Source organism: Saccopteryx bilineata, chromosome 3, assembly GCF_036850765.1.
Source record: "Saccopteryx bilineata isolate mSacBil1 chromosome 3, mSacBil1_pri_phased_curated, whole genome shotgun sequence".
Taxonomy (NCBI): Eukaryota; Metazoa; Chordata; class Mammalia; order Chiroptera; family Emballonuridae; genus Saccopteryx; species Saccopteryx bilineata.
Window position 1 is genome coordinate 231,204,894 of NC_089492.1, and position 22,756 is coordinate 231,227,649.

The 22,756-nt window shown below is 37.8% G+C and overlaps 1 protein-coding gene and 1 non-coding gene across 2 annotated transcripts in view; one reads left to right on the forward strand and one right to left on the reverse strand.

Annotated features, from left to right (window-relative positions):
• Positions 1 to 7,769, forward strand: part of LRRC40 (leucine rich repeat containing 40) — a 60,288-nt gene extending 52,519 nt beyond the window's left edge. The window contains exons 14-15 of the mRNA XM_066268899.1: positions 1,585 to 1,770; positions 6,450 to 7,769. Of these exons, the coding sequence (XP_066124996.1) occupies positions 1,585 to 1,770; positions 6,450 to 6,555 (292 nt within the window). The 3' untranslated portion in view covers positions 6,556 to 7,769. The remainder of the gene's footprint in view (positions 1 to 1,584; positions 1,771 to 6,449) is intronic.
• Positions 7,770 to 8,448: 679 nt separating this feature from the next.
• Positions 8,449 to 8,524, reverse strand: TRNAH-GUG (transfer RNA histidin (anticodon GUG)). The gene has a single exon. It is a non-coding gene; the product is annotated as a tRNA-His (tRNA).
• Between the last annotated feature and the right edge of the window lie 14,232 nt (positions 8,525 to 22,756).

Consider the following 22,756-nt stretch of genomic DNA (forward strand, 5'->3'; position numbering starts at 1 on the left):
ATAAAGATACTGCTGATTATTAAGAATACCTAATATTTATTGGGAGCTTATTATCTGCTAACACTGGACTAAGTATGTATTTTCTCATTTAATTCTCACAAAAGGCTGACATGGTAGGTTCTGTTATTATGGCCATTTAAAAACCGAGTATTAGGAGTTAAGTAACTTACCTAAGGTTCACATAGATAGTAAATTATAGAACTGGTATTTGAAGCCAGCTGGTTTTACATCAGAAGATGGGCTATTAATAATGTCATATTATTTTCAATGATGAAAGTTGATTTTGGTAACAATTTAATTTAAATATGAATAGCTAACATTTATTGTATTCCAGCTACTATCTTAAGGTCTTCAGATATATTCATTCAATCCTTACAAGTGTATAAGTTTTGTACTATTGTTATTCCTCACTAACAAATGAGGAATCTAAGGCATACTGATGTTAAAATGCTGCATGTTTTAATTTTTTTTCTGTCTGCTCCATTATTTTTGCTTTCTCATGTGTAGGTTATATCATTGTTGTCATTATTTAAACTATATGCACTTCTCAGATCTCTCCTAATTTTATTTGTGAATTGAACTTTCATTTCTTTGTTGAATTGTCTATTGAGTTATCAATTGCATTGCCAAGTAATGTCTCTGGGGAAGTGACAAAAGTTAACCCTAACTTCTGTGTTAATAATTGAGCCGCATCTTTTTAAATTACCTCATTCATGAGTTGGTGAGAAAGAAGAAGAGGAGGAACTGCTTGGAGGCCGTTTGGTCCATCTGCCCTCCTGGTTATTGACTCCCCTGGTCCCTCTGGAACTACTGAGCAGTCTTGAGTTTACCCTTTACTGTTGCATTTTTTTTTTATATCGAGGCAGCAGAGGAAGGGCAGTATGGGTAAGTGACAAGGACAAGGCCACAGCCGTAACGTTCTCCTGCAGCACATCCTTATCTTTTCTAGTCCGCTTTGTGAGAGGCAGTTTGTCTCACACTGAAACCATGCCAGCCCCTGCCCCCCAAGAGATCCTCAAGGATTTTGTGTTAATTGCTCTGAGAGCCATTAGCCTTTTTATCTCTCTTGTGGCATTTTCAGGTTGCTTTGGATGAAGAAGCCAGCAGCCTAGGCTAGTTTGTCCTCTTTTCAAGAACCAAAAATGTACTCATTTTTTAAACTGTAGTCAAAGCAAAATAGGAATCTTGAATTTTTTACTTAATTGTTGTCAATGATTCTGTTTCATAAGAAATAAAAGTGAACTAAGGAAGAATTCTACATGGAGACATTTTATGTGGAATCTCAGAAAGATTTCTTTGTCTCCTGAACTTGAAAAGGAAAACATTGGAGAATTTACTCTAAACTTTTATTTGGCTTTTATACAATAAGTAGAAAGTGTCACAAATCTGTCCACTTAATATATATTTCAAGGTTTCCAAAGTTTGTTCACTTTCTGGATAATTTGACTATAGGACTTAAACCAAATATAAAATAACACACTGAAGAAAGCTATCTCAAGATATCAAATTTAAGATCATCTATTTAAAGGAATAATTTTGCTTTTGATTCCAATATATGTAGGTGTTCTGTTCTTATTTAAATAGGTTCAAAATACTACCTGAAGTTCTGTACCGCATTCCCACACTTGAAACGATTTTGATTAGTAACAATCAGGTTGGATCTGTGGACCCTGAGAGACTGAAAACAATGGAAAATCTGATCACATTGGACCTTCAAAATAATGACCTCCTGCAAATACCACCAGAGCTCGGCAATTGTGTGAACTTAAGGTAACTACACTACTCAGTTTTTCGATTTGTTTGATTGATTTGTTGTAATGTTGTTTTGGCCTAACCTGTGGTGGTGCAGTAGATAAAGTGTCACCTGGAACGCTGAGGTCACCGGTTCGAAACCCTGGGGCTTGCTGGTCAAGGTACATATGGGAAGCAACTACTATGAGTTGATGGTTCCTGCTTGTCTGCCCCCCCATCTAAAAATCAATAATAAAAAAAATTATAAATGTTGTTTTGTATTTTTCTGTTGAGGTACTCTAGCAGGAAAGTTGAAGTAAAAAAATTGTAATCTCCTATTAAAAATAATAGGTTAACACAGGCATGGCCAACATACGGCTCACAGGCCAGATCCGGCCCATGTAATGAGTTTATGCGGCCTGTGATTAAATTTTTAATATTCTTCGCATGATGCACTGTGGAAATGAAATAAGTGGTACTTTTAAATCATTATACATAAACTACGATATCTAATGATTGTACAACAATGAAAGTTAAAATCTCAGCTACTCAGAAGCAGAAGTGTCTTTGATTATTGGAAATCAAGATTTTTTTTAAAATTTATTTATTCATTTTTTAGAGAGGGGAGAGAGAGGAGAGAGAGACAGAGAGAGAGAGAAGGGGGAAGGAGCTGGAAGCATCAACTCCCATATGTGCCTTGACCAGGCAAGCCCAGGGTTTTGAACCGGCGACCTCAGCATTTCCAGGTCGACGCTTTATCCACTGCGCCACCACAGGTCAGGCTGGAAATCAAGATATTTAAGAAAGTGATACACGGAAAAGAATTCCATGTGTTACTAATTTAGGGTTAACTTCCAATAATTGGTCAAATAGATTCGTGATACTTCTTTATTTATTTATTTTTTATTTTTATTTCTTTTGTATTTTTCTGAAGCTGGAAACAGGGAGAGACAGTCAGACAGACTCCCACATGCACCCGGCACGCCCACCAGGGGCAACGCTCTGCCCACCAGGGGGCGACGCTCTGCCCCTCCGGGGCGTCGCTCTGCCGTGACCAGAGCCACTCCAGCGCCTGGGGCAGAGGCCAAGGAGCCATCCCCAGTGCCCGGGCCATCCTTGCTCCAATGGAGCCTTGGCTGCGGGAGGGGAAGAGAGAGACAGAAAGGAAGGGGGGGGGGGGTGGAGAAGCGTATGGGCACCTCCCCTATGTGCCCTGGCCGGGAATCGAACCTGGGTCCCCCGCACGCCAGGCCGACGCTCTACCGCTGAGCCAACCAGCCAGGGCCACTTCTTTATTTTTTAAAAAAATTCAATTATAAAGATTTACAACTTTTGTACTCGTCGGTGCAATTTTTATAAGCAATTGAATAATGGAAAATATAGAAATTTTTAAAAACTTGCCAAGAAATATTTAGTAATCTTCAGCTCAAATTATATTTGTGAACAAACTTTTTCTTTAATGAATCTAAATAAAGGTACATCAAGATCAAGATTGAATGATTTACATTTGGAGGCTGTGTTAAGAATAGCTACTACAAGTATAGAGCCAGATATTAAAAAAATAATAGGTGATGCAAAGCGCCTCAACACATCATATTAGTTTTTTTGCTAATCTGTTGTATATTTATTCATAAACAAATTACATAATAAAATTTTGTTTACTTAAATGAATCGTTTTTGTATTTAAATTTTTAAATTTTAATATTTTGTCTGGCCTGTGAAAAAAGTTTTCTTTCTAATCTGGCCTGGGGGCAAAAACTGTTGGCCACGCCTGGGTTAACAGGTCCTGGCCGATTGGCTCAGTGGATAGAGCATTGGCCTGGAGTATAGGCATCCCAGGTTTGATTCCTGGTCAGGGAACACAAGAGAAGTGACCGTCTGCTTCTCTCCCCCTTCTTTCCCTCTTCCCCTCCTGTAGCCAGTGGCTTGATTGGTTCCACCATTGGCTCTGGGGGCTGAGGACACTTGAGGATAGCTTGGTTGGTCCTAGTGTGTCAGCCTCAGGCACTAAAAATAGCTCAATTGATTTAAGCATAGGCCCAAGATGTGGGTTGTGGGGTGGATTCCAATCAGGGTGCATGTGGGAGTCTGTTTCCCACACTCCCTTCCTCAAAAAGAAATAACAATAATAATAGGTAACTCAGATTCCCAATTTTGTTTTCCAGATTTTAACAAATTTATTTTTAGCTTTGTTTATATAATAATATATATGTGTGAATAAAGTAACAGATTATTTCTAGTAATACTTTCCTTATCTCTGTGTAACTTGAAACTACTGCATAAAAATGTTAGGGAAATATATTTGTATGTGCATATAGGGTTTTTAAAGTCTGAAATTTAGATTACTACTATTTATTCCAAGTGGGCTTCACGTTGGGACCTGGATTTTCTTGTGTTTGGCGTTATCACAGCTTCACATGCTTTTACCAATAATCAACCTAAGCATCATATTTGAAAACCTTCCTTGTTCTCCAAGCAGAGTTAGTCAATGCTCTATTTTTCCATCCTGCTTTGTTTAGACTCATTTATACTATTTTTTAGTCCTCCTTTAGAATAGAGTTGTCTCAGTGCCTGGAACATAGTAAGCACCTAATAAATGCTTATTAAATGACTATAAAGGGAGTTTGAGATGTCAACAGAAAGCCATGTAGTTAACAGAATGTCAAAAGTAATTTCATTATTGAAAGCAGCATCTGATGGTTAGGCATATTTTACTTTACCAAGCAGCGCTGGCTTCTGCTCTGGTGACTCTTATTAGTGAATTATGGGAGGCAAGTACAGTTGATTATCGTGGTGGGCAGCAGTTGTATGCTATAAAGCAGGGGTCCCCAAACTATGGCCTACGGGCCACATGCAGCCCCCTGAGGCCATTTATCCGCCCCCGCCGCACTTCCGGAAGGGGCACCTCTTTCATTGGTGGTAAGAGGAGCACATTGACCATCTCATTAGCCAAAAGCAGACCCATAGTTCCCATTGAAATACTGGTCAGTTTATTGATTTAAATTTACTTGTTCTTTATTTTAAATGTTGTATTTGTTCCCGTTTTGTTTTTTTACTTTAAAATAAGATGTGTAGTATGCATAGGGATTTGTTCATAGTTTTTTTTATAGTCCGACCCTCCAACAGTCTGAGGGACAGTGAACTGGCCCTCTGTGTAAAAAGTTTGGGGACCCCTTATAAAGTCTCTGTAAACACTAAATTAGTGAATAGTGAACCATTACTCTTAGGGGAGTATAAGGGTTAGGTTCTTCAAGCCTCTGGTCACAATACTTTCAATCAATCAATACATACCTTTTTTTTTTTAATGTGTGTATTTGTATTAAGCCACCTTATTTAATATTGTTGATTCATTAACATTGAACTATGACAAAACAACACTACAATTCATGCCTGAATGAAGTTTATCTAATATGCATTTTCTCTATGAGACACATGGTAGCTTTGTTCAAGAAAACTAGACAACAAACTCTTCAGCATGGCAGTTGAGGGCCGTTTTAAACAGTGAAATTAACAACAAGTACAAAAATATAAAAATTATCACACCAAATAGACCAGGAGAAGGACGCTTGTGTGAGGTATGAGAACTGAAACAAGAAGGTAGGGTCACCTGTGCAGCCTCAGCGGAGAGTGTACCTATCCAGGGACTCAAACTTTGTGCTGCTCTGTGTCAAAAAATCGTGAAAGTGCCAGATGTATTGATTTGGGGTATAGATAAATTTTAGTGAGTTGTCAAGTTAATAGAATCTGGAATAAGGATTGACTATAATTAAGTTTTTTTCTAATTAATTAAAAAAATCAGTCTTTGAAAGAAGTCTGCAGCCTCGTGGAAGTATTTGAAGATATAATTTAGATCTGTTGTATATAGTATGGTGTGAGTCCATTTGACTTTTGTTTCCACAAAAACTTAAGTTATTGAAAGTTAATATAAAAGTCTCTTTATCTTATACTTTAAGGTATTTCATTAATTATTAAAGAAAGAAATTAAACTGTTAAGTCTTAAAATGGAACCTCATTTCAGAATGTGTAAATAGATTTTTGTATGTGTATTTGGTCAAGGGTGGGAGGGGACAGACGTGTCAGTGTCTTCCGGGTGGAAGGGGATGTCACGATTGCATTTTAGTTTTTGGTACTCTTGTCAGTGTGCTGATTTTATAATTTTGTAAATACAGGTGTGACAAAAGTAAGTTGACATTTATATGGAAAATCATACAATAATTAATGATAATACAAGAATAAGCTTTTGCCTACTCATAACTCTAAACTTACTTTTGCCACATCTTGTATAATATGACCATTTAGCATATAGTCATTATAAGATTGAGAAAAGGATGACTTAAATAGTGGTTTATATCACAATCCCTCTCTTTAATAGCTGTGTGATCTTGGAGAAGTCTTTGTTACCTTTTTACCTCCCTGAACTTGTATTTCCTTATCTCTAAACTAGGAATATTTATGGTACCTACATTATAGCATTGTTAAGATAACTAATAGACTCAGTGAATTTAAATTACTTAGCACAGTACCTTTCATATAATAAGTATTGTTAATGTTCTTTTGGTTATTATTATAGTTCTAATTCCAACTATTTAAATGCTTAGATTTGAAACATAGAAATAGAAAAAAAAATACACAAATCTTGTTTATAAAATTATAACAAATCAGAAGAAAGTCTCCCTGATGAAAAATGTTTAACTTTTTAATATCTCTCTCTTGTTTAGAACATTACTGCTAGATGGAAATCCATTCCGCGTTCCTCGAGCAGCCATATTAATGAAAGGGACAGCTGCTATTCTGGAATATTTGAGAGACCGAATTCCTACTTAAATTGGAGTTGTTTTATAGTTTTAGTCATGTTAATTCTTAGAATTTTTACATTTATAACATTTTTTAAAGGTGTTGTGTACATTTATAATGGTGATAACATGTATAGTGTGCATATATATGTTCTGAATGTTTTACACAAGATTTATCCTACTCATTTACATTTCCTTATAACACAAAACAGTTTCTTCAAGTGAATTTTTATTTAATGATGTCTAAGTATTAATATTTCATACAAAAATCTAGAACTTCTAGATTCAAGAAATTTAAAGAGATTGTATCTGCATATTTTCCCCTCATTGGTAATTTAAAATACTTTTTCCTTTTTTTTTAAAAGGTACTGAAGACCTTATTTTATTAACTCTATAGATATTAGCAACAGAACATAACTAATAGTATATACTGCATAGAAATCTTGAAATGTACTTTGTTTAAATACTTACTAAGCAGGTACTTGTACACATAATTTACTCTGTTGACATGTTCCTTCCTTTTTTTTTAAGTGAGAGAGAAAGGGACAGACAGACAGGGAGGGAGAGAGATGAAAACATCAACTCATTGTTGCGGCACCTTAGTTGTTCACTGATTACTTTCTCATATGTGCCATGACTGAGGAGTTAAGGGGGCTCCAGCCTAGCCAATGACCCTTTGCTGAAGCCAGTAACCCTGGGATAATATCTATGATCCCATGCTCAAGCCAGCAACATTGAAATTTCACACCTGGGTCCTCAGCATCCCAATCTGACTGTATCCACTGTTCCACAGCCTGGTCAGGCTGTTGGTGTGTTCTAATCCAACCTTGTGCAGTTTGTTGCTGTTGTTTTTTAATTTCCAGGGCCTTAATTTTACAATTTGCTTGTAATCTTCATAAGACGAACCTTGAAGTCATGAGTTAATTTTATAAAAGGGAAATTGTTATATGTAAACTTCATTTAATATTAAATATAAACATTTTTATTTATACCAGAAATATCAGAAGTAGGCTGATCAGTCCATTATAAAACTTTCCATGTGATTCTGTTAAGTAGCCAATAAATATAATATGTATTAACTTAGATAGATGGGTAGCAAGATAGATTGATTGATGATAGATAGATAGATAGATAACTACCTAGCTAGTTTTTGGATGATTGAGGCATGCTCATATTAATAAAAACATTATTGTTAAAGATAAATAGTACATGTTCATAATAAAAGTTACATTTTTCAAATATTAATTATAGTGTATGTGTTTTTTTAAATTTTATTTGGAAAATTAAATTTAACAAGGTGACATTGATCAATAAGAGTACATAGGTTTCAGGTGAGTGTTTTTATAGCATTTGAACTGTTATGTTGTATACTCATCACCCAAAGTCAAATCATTTTCCATCACTGTATATGTGTCCCTCTTTACACCCTTCCCACCACCCCCTCCCGTATATCTCCCTCCCTCTGGTAACCACTTCACTTTTATCTATCTCCATGACTCTCAGTTTTATATCCTACCTATGTGTGAAGTCATACAGTTCTTAGCTTTTCCTGATTTACTTATTTCACTCAGTACAATATTCTCAAGGTCCATCCATGTTGGGGTTTTTTGTTTTTTTTCTGTATTTTTCTGGAGCCGGAAACGGGGAGAGACAGACAGACTCCCGCATGCGCCCGACCGGGATCCACCCGGCACGCCTACCAGGGGGCGACGCTCTGCCCACCAGGGGGCGATGCTCTGCCCCTCCAGGGCGTCGCTCTGTTGCCACCAGGGCCATTCTAGTGCCTGGGGCAGAGGCCGAGGAGCCATCCCCAGCGCCCGGGCCATCTTTGCTCCAATGGAGCCTCGGCTGCGGGAGGGGAAAAGAGAGACAGAGAGGAAAGAGAGGGGGAGGGGTAGAGAAGCAGATGAGCGCTTCTCCTGTGTGCCCTGGCTGGGAATCGAACCAGGGACTTCTGCACCACAGGCCGACGCTCTACCACTGAGCCAACCGGCCAGGGCCCCATCCATGTTGTTAATGGCACTATGTCATCATTTCTTATGGCTGAATAGTATTCTATTGTATTTATGTACCATATCTTTTTTATCCAGTCCTCTATCAAGGGACACTTTGGTTGTTTCCATGTCTTTGCCACTGTGAATAATGCTGCAATGAATATGGGGGTGCATGTGTCTTTATGTACCAATGTTTTCGAGGTTTTGAGGTAGATACCAAGTAGAGGGATTGCTGGGTCATATGGTAGTTTGTGTATGTGTTTTTAGTTTAAAACAAACATGCTTTTTTTTTGCTTTGACATTAAACAAAAGACACTTTACAATAAGGTAACATTTATTATTTATACAATAAAGAGACTTTTATGTTATTCAAAACACTTTTTAAATACTGAAAAAGTTGAGTACACCAAAGCCGAAAAATGGCTCTGCTATACACTGCACAGCATTATTTAGTCCCTGTATTTTGTATCTGTACAGAAAACATCTTCAAATTGCATTCTAATCACACTGTACACCTTTGCCAATCAGTGTTAATACATAAAACTAGAGAATACAGCTTGCATTTGCAAAGAAACAGACAAAGTAATTTCACCGATTCAGTCAATTTAAAATATAGATTCATAGGACATCTTTGCACAATAGATGAAGCAGCTTTCAAGGTTGTTATGGTTTCATACTGCAAAAAAATCATTAAGTACATTCACAATCTATGTTAATAAAGTAAATATGTCTTCATTCAGTTTTATTTACATCAATGTAGCTCAACTAAAAAGTACTATTGTGATATAGTATTTTTAACACATACAAAAATGACAATTTTTATATATAATTTAAGCTCAAAATCACAATTATCTCAAAATATTAATTACAATACAGCCATTTCAATTAAACATGTGATTTAATTTTTTATAAAATGTTAAAATACTTTTATTAAAGTAAGCAATTATTTTTGAATTGGCTAGAGTTCACCCATGTAGAAAACTTGAAATGTTAAGAGGTGTTTCCTGCCCCCTCCCACTCAGATTTGTCTACTGCCACCTAGGCTAGCAAAGAGACAGAAAGGCCCCAATTTATAAAGATTAAGCCTCTTTTGCTATACTGCTGTGGCTTACTGTTTCTCCATAAAAGCTTTACAAGGGGAGTGTCAATAAACTATGCAGTGAAATGCATGCATTACTATACAATATGTCTACGTAAAATGGTAGCATTTACTAGTGTACATTAAAATGTTCACAAAGACTGCAAAAGAAGTCATAAAGAAGCACTTATAAAGATCTGGCGATTGTAAACTTGAAAACTACTTGATAATATAATGGAATTTCTTTGAAAACAAATCCCAACTCAAGTTTTTTCTCTTGACTAAAGGAGCTCTAGTTACTTGACCTTAAGATGTCACTGTTGCGCTGCACATATGGTAGTGATGTCCGTTGTCAAAAAAGAATATAAATCTAGAGACTGTCTTCATTTCCCTAAAATAGTGCATTTCCTAAAATGTTATATCACTGTAGAAATTCGTCTTAAACTTACAGAAGACTGAAATATTTTACTTCCCAAATTATATGATCTCAAATAAAAAATGAACAATTTTAGTGTGTATATATGTTTAGCATATGAAAAAATATTAATATAAATAGGTGGAATTAGAATTTGATAATAAGGATTATGCCCCCAAATAACAAATCAAAGTAATTATCAAATAGTTCAGGAATGAAATAATATTTTTCATGGCTTCTTATAATTCTTCACAAACCAATTAAAAACCTATCGCTTTCTTTGTGTAGAATTACTGCTAATTTTAATACTTTTTCTTTGAATAAAAAGAGGTCATAGTTCATATTACAATTTATTTATACATAGCTGGGTGGGGGAGTGCCCTTGGGGGATATGGCATGGGAAAATCAAATTGCAGTACTTACAAACTTTACTTTTGCAAGGTTATTTGAGATGGTCTTTGAAATTTACAAATAGCTTTACCTCTGATTTTCAACTAGGAAAAATTTTCTCCTTCATATGAAGATAATGTCATTAGCTTCCTTTAGTCCCTTCTCTACACTGAGTACAAAGAGAAACTTGATTGGCTCTTGAGAAAAATATCTGGTTTATCAATTATCTTTCTCTTCATTCCAAACAAAAAGAAATAAGGCTTGCATTTTCAAGGAGGAAAATATTAGTTGAGGGTATTAAATGGAAATGCCTAAACATTATAAAGCAGTATTAATACATTTATTGCATTTCATTGACACTAGGTGTCATCAAAGCTAAAACCCAATTTCCTAGAGTAAAACTTAGCATACAACATGCCTTACTGCCCTGAACAAGATACCTTTTCCACATTGAAGAGTGCAAAGGCTCCTCTGAGTGGACTCTACAAATATTGAAAATAAAATGTATTCCAGCACCACCTTGTGAAAATAAAATAGCCATTCTAGCAAATATGAGAACTGCTTTATGTTCTATGAGCCTGAGTTTCATCTTGGTTTTCCCAAACTGTCCAAAAAAATCACATAAGATATCTTGAATAAATAAGAGGTGTTTTTCAGCAGAGCGTTGGGGAAGGGTGAGAGGGATGGAAACACAATAATGTGGTTTCTTCTGTCCATCAAATGCTTTCCTTAATTGAGCTATCATCAAGAGCAGTGGACCTGCATACCTGGCTCACCTCATCACCCGTGCAAAACAAGTGCTCAAAGAAAAATGCCTATGCACGTGTGTCTCAGCAGAGACGCAAACCTGAGTCACAGAAAGCTTTTAATATAAGAAAACTTTTTTTAATGTAGGAAAATAACCTTTAAAGGGCCAAAAATATCTTTATACACTATAATTAGCTAACCAAAATTTCAATGTGCTTAATTAAGTATTACATATTTTATAAGACCCAACAAAAAAAGGAATAATTTACATTTGATCATTTTTTTAACTACAACTGAGATACCCACATTATTTTTTTATATCTAACATCTGTTTTTATTCCCCTGAATTCATTAACTTTTCCAAAAAATAAAAGCACATTCAAATAAGAGGACTGTTTCGTTTCTGATAAACAGTTCGAGTTTTTTTCTAACTGTTGAGGACATAGGAGATTCAGGGCTGCTGAGCATATAACTTAATGGCAAACCGCAACAGAACTCTAAGATTCAAAACAAAACAATGTATTTTAAGGAAAACATTACTTGAAAATATGTTATCGAAAGAGTTGGGCCAAAGTCTGCATGAAACAATTCTCATTTGCAGGCTTCTTTTCTACAGAGAGTGTCTTAAAAACTCCCTTTTCTCTATGCACTATTTCCTCAGCTTTTAGTGGGTTTCTTACCTTTTCCATACGTGAACCCTGAATTCTCCCAACTGAACGAAGCTTCCTTGTTCACAGCCAACCACCAGTTACAATGTCCTCTTTATGTTTCTCTGTTAGCTCTTCCTCATCTTCAGGAGCAGAGTTCTCTGTGGTTTCCCCTCATGTGCCACTTAACTACTCATTAGGAGAAAATCTGTTTAAATGTCCCCATTGTCTTATCATTAGACACCGGTTTAAGGCTCAATTCAGGACATACTCATTCCCTGGGCTGAATACATCTCATATGCAGTCTGAGAGAATTTTATAGAGAAATGAATATAAGTTGCTGCTTCGTGCTGTCCCCAGCTGGCCATTGTCAGCCGGGCCATTGCTTTGATTATGCATTCATGTTAGTTAAGTCACTGATACCTAGAAGAGGAATCCTGAACCAAAAGATCCGATCCTTGCATCTGTCCACGGGTAGGAGGGCCCTTTGGATAGCTGCATCAATAGGTGAGGGACTCAGGGCAGTATCCTGGATTGGTGTCTTTTGGGTGAGTGGGGCTGGTTTGGGAATAGGGTTGTAAATGCATGTGGTAGGGTTAAGAGATGAAAGGAATTATCCTAGCAAACTAGTCTCTTCATGCCTTTTTATAATGACTGTTCCTGAGAATAGCTAGAAGGATTTAGTAATGTGCAGAAGGCTAAAAGCAGAGTCACACTTTCTCTGCCAACAGACGTGTTACCATGGGAACCAATGTAGAAAAAACGAAAATATGACAAGAAGCTGAGGATTAAATGTGGAGAAAATTGATAGGGAGTTGGTTTCTACATGGCAATTTGAACATTTGGGATTTAAAGAAACAGTGCATTTCCGTGTGACCAGAACCATGAAAACAGACAAAATGACATGCTGGTAGATGGCCCTGTAGTCTGAGCTGTAGGAATGCAGGGAGAAAGCAGTAAGCATGCTGTAGTTTGGACAAGGGGAGCTCTGTAAAATCCACTACCATTCCTGGGGGGGCTGAACTCCAGCTTGAATGGTAAAATAACCATGTGGTCAAAAGGTGCCCTTGGAGAGGCACATCCATTTCAGCTTGACAAATAAAAGCAGCCTGCTCTAACGGTTCTCACCCTTCCAAGGCCAGCGCACACTACCTGACAGCAGCGTTGCATACACTGTTGCTTCCCAAGTATTAAAACAAAAATAACCCACTGCAACTTTTAAATCTGCAGCACGCCCTCTCCCAACAAGGCAGCTATTGTAAGTAACCTAGACTTTAGTTTTTCCTTAAGGAAATAATTAGTCCACCTCACCTGACACAAATCCTCCCTGTATATGCCCCTCTGTCACTCTGGAGCTGATAAACTGATGTAACCAGACTCTAGATTCCAGGACAATCCATAACAAGGACTTGAAGTTTCGGCCCAGTCGGAGAAAGGCAGACCTACACATTGTACTTTCAGAGGCTCCAGGGAAACTGCACCTGTCCCCAAAAGCTGGTTTCTGAGATCCCAGGATTAATGCCTCATTTCTGTGACTTCAGCCTTTGGTCCACATTGAACTGCAATTGTCCTGAGGAGATGAGGGAAGGTCACACTATAGCTGACCTGATTTGACCCTTCCTAGATGGCTAACTTTCACGTAGTGATAGCCTTCACCTGACCCACCACCCCCAACACACACGCATTTAAAATGATGAACAAATTCACCCCGGAAGTAGGAGACAAGCCACTATCAAAGAGCTGCCTTTAGGATACAGTCAAACTGCAAATGGTCTGAAGAAAAGACGCTCTTTGTGCAGTGTTTAGTATGCTGGACACAGGTTTCCCGGCAAATGCCTATTTCTCGCTCATGAATGACATGCTGATCTATTTCTTAGACTTTCTTTTTTTTAATTATTTATTTGTTGATTTACTTATTTATTTATTTTAGAGAGAGAGGAAGGAAGAGAGAGAGAGAGACAGGAGCATCCATCTGTTCCTGTACGTGCCCTGACCAAGGGTTGAATCAGCGACCTCTGTACTTCAGGATGACGCTCTAACCAACCGAGCTATCCAGTCAGGGCTGTTAGACTTCCTAACTGAATCCTTTGACAATGTCAATGAGTTCTTGAAATGCTATAAGCCCATTAATTACTTTTTTTGCCCAAGAGAGCTTACAGAGCTTACAGTTCTAAAATCCAATAAAGTCTGAATTTTCTCTCTCTTGCAGTTTGGAGGCAAAGTTGGTAATAGAGATTTGAGTACAATGATCTTGCTTATGCAAAAATAATTTCTTCTATCAATATTCTAGTGCATTTCAGAATTTGAGGCTTCTGGGGATGGTGTGTGTAGGAAGGAAGCATTAGAATACCTGGTGCAGGACTAATCTTTAAAGTTAAACAAAGCATGGCTTTAAACTAACGGGTAAGCCAATCTCTTCCTGAGATAGGCAAATAAAACCTAATAGGGTCTTCACAAAGAGCTATGCCCAGTGGTAGTCAACCTGGTCCCTACCGCCCACTAGGGGGCGTTCCAGCTTTCATGGTGGGCGGTGGCGGAGCAACCAAAGTATAAATAAAAAGATAGATTTAACTATAGTAAGTTATTTATAAAGATTTATTCTGCCAAACTTAGTGAAAATCTGACATAAAGTACTTGGTAAGTAATTATTATTATATGCTTTAACTTGCTGTAACTCTGCTTTATAAATTTTATAAAGTAAAGTTACTTCCTTACTTTATAAATCTCCATTACTGTGGAACCGGTGGGCGGTTAGAAAATGTTACTACTAACAGAGATACAAGAGTGGGCGATAGGTATGAAAAGGTTGACTACTCCTGGTTATGCCTTTGGATTTGAAATGTGATAAATAAGAGACTACTTCTTTTCAGTTCTGACATGGTCTCTAAACTCAGGCAGCAGATGCTTGGAGGGAGATCCTCTGGTTCGGTTTAAACTAATGATCTCTGTGACTAGTAGATCATTCCTCGGACATGGTGGAGCTCCTCCAGGCTGAAAGCGTCACCTGACACTATTATATTTAATAGTTTCACCTCAACTGTTCATTCCTCAGACAAGATTTAAAAAAAAACTGTCATAATAAATCTCATAACGTATTAAGAATTCATACTTGACTCCTTCAAATTTTTTAAACACTTTGATTTTTTTTCTCTATTTTCTTTGCAGTTGTATAGTGATTTTATGCTGTATGTTCCTTGCAGAGTTATTAGACTTTGGGGTAAATTTTTCACAGTTTTCTCTAGTTTATTGTACAGGTAAGTGTAAAGTTCACAAAAGAACCAATCTTGCCAATATTAGGACATTTATTGCTTTCAACAAGTATGTGGAAATCAGAAAAGCTGATTTATGAGTGGAAGGGTCATTTCAGCCTAGTGGGCATGTGGTGAGTAAGTCTGGAGATCAAATGTGCAGCATGATGACTTTAGTTAATAAGATTGTATCAAACACTGGGAATTCACCAACAGAATAGATTTCAGGTATTCTTACCATACGCACGCATGTGTGTGCACGCACACAAACATACACAGTAAATTTGTGAGGACATGAAATGTTAATTAGCTTGACTATAGTAATAATTTTACTGTATATACTATTGTATACCTTAAGTATCATATATACAGTTTTTATTAAAAGCAAAAACTAAACCCCCAAACAACAACAATGAAAAAAAAACCCAAGGTCATAACCTTTCATGGCTGTTATTTCTGGATTAAGATGAGGTTTTAAATAAATAAATAGTTCAATTTAATAGTGAAAAAAATGATGACTTTTTATGTATGCCACTGAATATACACAGATACTGGGCTTTTTGCAATACCTTTCAACCTTTATCTCCAGCAATATGACCAAAGTAGCACTTGAAGGTCAGAAGCCCTCTGATTAAGTTTTTAAGAAGCACAATCTCACTTTCAAATGTAAGCATGCTACACAATCTATTACAAATGGTTTTAATAAACTCACTGTTTCTAAGTTGATGCACAAAGATGCTGAATTGCTACAAGGCAAAACCCACCACTTCATCATCAAATGGCAGCTAATTTTCCAGACCATGGTTGAACTCATGTAATTTTGAATCCACTAAATCCACTATTTTTATACAGTGGATTTTAAGGGTAAAAATATAAATTGGCTAGAGGCTAATTTAATATAAAGGCTTAAGAAAGAATTACTTGAACACCTCTTTAAGCTAGATCTATTCAAACCTACATACAGGCTGGGATGAATACTCTAAGTATAAGCATAAATTGTTGAGGGGGGTGTAGGTGAACATACTGGAGATATTATGGAAAGTTTTAAAAAGAAAAGACACGGGCCCTGGCTGGTTGGCTCAGTGGAAGAGCATCAGCCCCACATGCAGATGTCCTGGGTTCATTCCCCGGTCAGGGCACACATGAGAAGTGACCATCTGCTTCTCTCTCTCTTCCTCTCTTGCAGCAACTGGTCTGAGCATAATCCTGAGGTGCTGAAGATAGCTCAGTTGATATGAGTGTCAGCCCCAGGCAAAGGTTGCTGGATGGATACCAGTCAGGGCATATGCAGGAGTCTCTCTCTATTTCCCCTCTTGTCACTTACAAGAAAGAAATAAAAAGGAAAAAGAAAAGAAAAGACATAGTCCCTTACCTTTGAATAGTTTATGATGATCTGGTTACTACTTTCCTACGTCACTGGGATAGTAATTATCAGTTTTGGAAATATATGAAACTTAAAAAACAAGTTCCTCATTATGTTTATGTGAGAGACAGGGAAAGAGGAAGGAGGAAGGAGAGAGAGAAAGAGAGAGAGAGAGGTTTGAATTCCTCTAGGAAATGGTCACATAGATCTGTAATATTTGAATATTTAATAGCAACATTTATGGTTTTATAAAGAACATACCAGAATAATGACCTACTAGAGAATCTGTTTGATCATAATGAGACTGTGAGTCTACCTACAAAATACTGATAGGTTGAACAACACCACAAGTATGGCTGAAAAATTATGTCCAGACTGGCTCTCAATGATGGACAGTTTAAAACAAACAGAAGGAAGACAAGGAAAGACAAGTATTTTAAGTCAAGAATAGTTTGTATAATGATAACATAGAGGAAAAAATCAAATTAGGAGATCACTCTTGCCCACTACCTACAACCTCTTCTTTTACAGGTGAATTCTGGCTAATGAACAACAATGAGTTAGAGTCTTGAGTTTGACTGTCACTCCTTTGTTTTCAGGGAGGTGATACAATGCACAAGTAGCATCCAGGTGGGAGAGGAAGAGGCATGCAGAGCGTGTTTCAGAGAGATCCAGGCATTTTCATTAACAGTTTCTCATGCTTTCTTCTTTTCCCTCACCTGCTCAGGGCTCCACTCTCCAACCCAGCGTTGGTTATCTTCCCACTTGTTGTACCTAAGAGCAGAGCTTCCCAAGCTCTTTGCATTGTGGCCCAGATAGAAAATGATCAGGTTTGTTCTGCATAATGGGGTTCTTGTGGATAAAAGAGATAAGGCCTCTTCAGGCCCCAAGAAAAAGCAATAAGCCACAAGCTCCCATGCTCTAAGGCAGGGGTCTCAAACTCAACTCAGCATGTGGGCTGCAGAGCAAGATCACAGCCGTTTGGCGGGCCGCACTAGGTCTACAAAAGGCAACTGTTACGCAACACTTTTCTCACTGCAGTTGAAAACAAAAAAAAATCAGTACAACAAGCACAATCGTACATGCAGTTTACTCAGTGTCACAAAACGACCAGAAACTGTAGTTCGCATCACAACTGCTGTTAACTAAGCTAATATCTAGCTAGGATGCTAGAGAAATGAAAAATACAAGTAGGCCCCTAGGCTTACTTAATTTTATCCAAAATATTTTGAACTTCGTGGATTAGTCTGCGGCTGCACAAAATTGTTCGGTGGGCCGCGAGTTTGAGACCCCTGCTCTAAGGGAATCAACAGATTGATGTTCCTATCTCTCTCTCTCTCTAAAATCAATAAATAGCCTGACCTATGGTGGCGCAGTGGATAAAAGCATCGACCTGGAATGCTGAGATCGCTGGTTCAAAACCCTGGGCTTGCCGTGTCAAGGTACAAATGGGAGTTGATGCTTCCTGCTCCTCCCCCCTTCTCTCTTCTTTCTCCTCTCTCTCTAAAAATGAATAAATATAACCTAAAAAAAATTAAAATCAATAAATAAAAATTTTAAGAGAGTTAAAAAAAATTTAGAGGTGCCACCAGCCGTAACAAAACAAGAACATTACTGGAGTCTAAATAGCTTTCATTTGAGTTTTCTCATCATTCTCAGTACGAATTCTCCCTACCTTTCGTTCTTATACTTAATTCTAGATTCCACAACTAAACCTAGCACGAAAAGCTTAGGGAAGTCTGAGAGGGGAATGAAAAAAATGAACTAGGAAACAGGACAAATAAAAAGGCCAAGAGATGTGTTCTAAGGAATGGAACCAAGCTGGGCCCCTGTGGCATTTGCTGTAAAATGTGTGGCCACATTGTATACCATTTAAATGTGTTCAGGAGACAATTATCTTGCTTGATAAACCCAAGATTGTGCACTAAGATGGTCAGTTTGAGGTCACAAATAAGTTAGACCATATAATATTAGTAGCTGGGGATTTAAATAGTTTCACGAAGACTTTTGGAAAGAACACCGTGTTCTCCCTCTCTGCTCGGGGCTGGAAGAAAGAAAGCTGAAATAGTTAGCATAGAAACACCTGGAACCCTCAAGAAAGTAGGGTTCTGATGGAATTCACACAGGAGAGGCCCAAGCAAGGGTGCTGGCTAAATTAATCTGGGAGTATATTTGATTTTCATTTAGAAGAAGGAAAAAGAAACTTTTAACTTTTTAATGAATAATCCAGCTACTAGAGGCCTGGAAGTTGCAAATATCTAAGAACCAAAATAGCTTGAGGACATGTCACTAAAGCTGTCACAGGCTCTGTAGCTTCAACACTGAAGGAAGGGAGGTGCGGGGAGACTGCAAATTACCCCTTGAAGCTGATGATCACTTTATGCCATTCATTTTGAAATACATTTCTATTTATTTTTTAATAAGGTAAAATCTTATAACATTACGCTAATTTCTTGTACACATAGATAAAATGAAAATTAGAAGTTTATATTAGATGCTCAGTTACTGCCAGACGTCAGCTGGAAATAAAGCAATACACACAAATTCAGATGAGCCTAGTTTTAGAATTATATTAGGAAGGCTTTGCTAGGCCAACTTTATTCCCAATGTTTACATTTTGGAAAGCTCATTTAAAAACAATATTTTAAATAATTGGTAGCAAATATCTTCCCACATATTTGGAATGAGCATATTTGAAAGAAGCTTAGTTATAATAGCGGCAGAGAGGCACAAAATATCTGGAAAGTACATGAAAGAGAACTATTAAATTGTTAGATGTAATAATTACATTGAACAATTCAGAACATCAAACTTTAAAGCACACATTCACCCAAGGATTAGAGAGAGAGAGAAGATTCTCTCTTCCTTTCTATGATTGGGTCCTGGAAGTAGTTGATAAAATCTGAAAGGTTTAGTCAGAAAATACGGAAACTGCTTAAAATAAGTTAAAAAGCTCTTAAATATTTTATCTTGTATTATTTATATTTAGAGCCTTATTTCAAGTTAATTATCTCAAAGTTGTATGGAAAGGGATGTAAATAAATTAACACTTACAGTATTAGTACAACAGCTATAAAAATGGACCGTACACGCTGTGGTCATCTAAACCAGAGAATTGCCAAAATTCGGATATAAAATATAAAGGCGCCATCTAGTGGTAGATTTTTCTAACTGCAGATATGTTCTTAAAAAGTATGTGAATCTGTTCATCCTTTGTCCCAACTATGTATGAAGATTATATGTGTCAGACCTGAATCCAGTAATTTAAACAGAGGGTCTTATTGGGATAAAATACATAATTTGTTGCTTTATAAGGGTGGTTTAGTAAGGCAAGTGACAGTCTCTTCTCTGGAGGAATTTAAAAATAGCATTAACTCTTCCCTGAAGGGCGACATATGAGTCAGATCCCCTCAAGCTCCTTTTCTGTCTCAGGATAGAATAATTTCCCTCATTTCCCCACAGAGCTTTTTCCCGTGGCTATATTGTTTCATATCAGCTTTTATTTTAGAAAAGTTCTCTGGAATTTTTTTTTTGTAATTTTTAGTGACTTTCCTTTTACTGAGGAGGAGTTGCGTGACTAAAAATTACATTACAAAAAGTAGTTTCTAGAAATAAATAGCAATAAAGTAAAATGTATTTACTTCTTATATATGCCACATTATTATTATTTTATTTTATTTTTTTATTTTTTTATTTTTTTGTTTTTTTTTTTTCATTTTTCTGAAGCTGGAAACAGGGAGAGACAGTCAGACAGACTCCCGCATGCGCCCGACCGGGATCCACCCGGCACGCCCACCATGGGGCGACGCTCTGCCCACCAGGGGGCGATGCTCTGCCCCTCCAGGGCGTCGCCATGTTGGCGACCAGAGCCACTCTAGCGCCTGAGGCAGAGGCCACAGAGCCATCCCCAGCGCCCGGGCCATCTTTGCTCCAATGGAGCCTTGGCTGCGGGAGGGGAAGAGAGAGACAGAGAGGAAAGCGCGGCGGAGGGGTGGAGAAGCAAATGGGCGCTTCTCCTGTGTGCCCTGGCCGGGAATCGAACCCGGGTCCTCCACACGCTAGGCCGACGCTCTACCGCTGAGCCAACCGGCCAGGGCTATTATTTTATTTTGAATTATTCTTTCTACTTCTGGGAGAGTAGGAAAGAGGCCAGAAACCAAGAAGAGCTGAAAAATCATTTTTCTGGCCCTGGCCTGTTGGCTCAGTGGTAGAGCGTCGGCCTGGCGTGCAGGAGTCCGGGTTCAATTCCGGACCATAGCACACAGGAGAAGTGCCCATCTGCTTCTCCACCCCTCCCCCTCTTCTTCCTCTCTGTCTTTCTCTTCCCCTCCCGCAGCCAGGGCTCCACTGGAGCAAAGTTTGCTCCAGCGCTGGGGATGGCTCCATGGCCTCTGCCTCAGGTACTAGAATGGCTCTGGTTGCAACAGAGCGACGCCCTGGATAGGTAGAGCATCGCCCCCTGGTGGGCATGCCGGGTGAATCCCGGGCGGGCGGATGCGGGAGTCTGTCTGACTGCCTCCCTGTTTCCAACTTCAGAAAAATACAAAAAAAAAAAATCATTTTTCTGGCCAGGGGAGAGGAGTGGGAGGCACGGAATTCTGGGGCTTCTGAAGAAGGGGCGTGGCCAGTGGGAGACTCAAGGATGCCTCTAAATCTGAGTCTGGTTTCTGTTATCGGCTTTCTCTCTGTTTCTCTTTATCAGTCTTTTATCTCCCTTCTTATTGCTTCCTCATTCTTTAAAAAAATTAAAAAAAAATGATTTCAGAGAAAGAGGAATGGAGGGGAGAAAGAGAGGGAGGGGCAGAAACTGCAACTTGTTGCTCCACCCATCCACGCATTCCCTGGCTACTCATGCACATGCCCCGACTGGGGATCGAACCTGCCACCGGGGAGCATCAGGATGACACTCCAACCAGCTAAGCTACCTCGCCAAAGCAGCTTTCTCATTCTTGCTCCATTAATAACTCATCTCTTCTTCATATATAGGCACTGGGCTATAGACCAAAATGTAGGCTTCTGGAAAGCTTTAGGCACTGTATCACAAAAATGATGACAGACTTTTTCTTAAAGAAGATCTTCTTTCATTAAAAATAAAGCCATAATTCCAAATTCTCCTCATACAAAGAAATTAAAAGGCAGAAGCTGATGGAGTAATTCGAATTATTAGTATAACCAAAATAGGATATGGGAAATGGATTTGTTTGGGAATATTTCACTCACTTTTGTAATCAATTCGCTTATGAAATCCAAATAGAAAAATATGGGAAATATTTTTGAGAGAAAGTTAAGAAAGAAATGCTTTACTTGCAAGAAAATCAAGACCCTGTGAGGTAATAAAGGAACTGAAATTAGGAGCTTACCAACCTAGGTTTTCACCACTTAGACACTGTTTTTATTTTCAGGAGCTGGATTCCCCTTTCTGCCCCTACAGGGGAGGCATCTAATGAAGCCAATGCTAACGGCAGTATAAATAGTGTTCCTTCAACTTTCAGTAGGCCAGATTCTTACGTCTATAAAGTTTGGGAGGGGGCATGTAGCTTTTATCAAGATAACTCAGATTTTCTGTGATTTATCTAAATAATCATGTTAGTTCTATGGCTTTTGCAATGGCCTGAGATTTTGGCTGGAGTATATGACATTTTTCACATTAGGAATGCAGGTAGTGGAATCTGTCTATGAAATGATGCCAAAATGCAATGTGTAAACATTTTAATGCCAAACTATGGCCAAGGGCCTGTGCACAGAGTTTTCATTTTCCTAGAACAGGCAGCACAAGGCAGCAGTTTTATTAATTTTAGAGCTAAAATAGGATTGGGGCTCTGTCTTCCCCACTCCCTTTCCCTAGACTCATCTTTATCACAATTTCCTTTACTATTCCCGACACCTCCAAATTTTAAAAAATAGCTTGGGCAAAGTAATCTACCCAGTAGTGGGATTCAAATAATTTAACAACTGGTTCTCTGCCCTAATGACCGTTTTAAGTATAAAAAATTATATACCAAAAGGTAGTTTATTATTTCATGCACTTAATATTTATACTTAAATAAGAACAATAAAAGAAGTACACAAAACTAGATTATAAGACTTTTAAGATATTAATGAAAAATATTAAATAAATACCTGACAAAAAACAATAAAACTTATTTAAAATATTAACAATGACAGTTTGTAACCCCCTGGTTGTTTGGCACTTTTTCTCTTTACACTGTATGTTTGTTTACTGAAGCAACAAGCGTGACAATTAAAATGCAGTATTTCATCAAAGGTATAATGAGTTTTATGAAATGAATAAATAAATATTACAAGCATAGTTCTGTCATTTTTTCCACCTATGGATGGAATGAACAGGC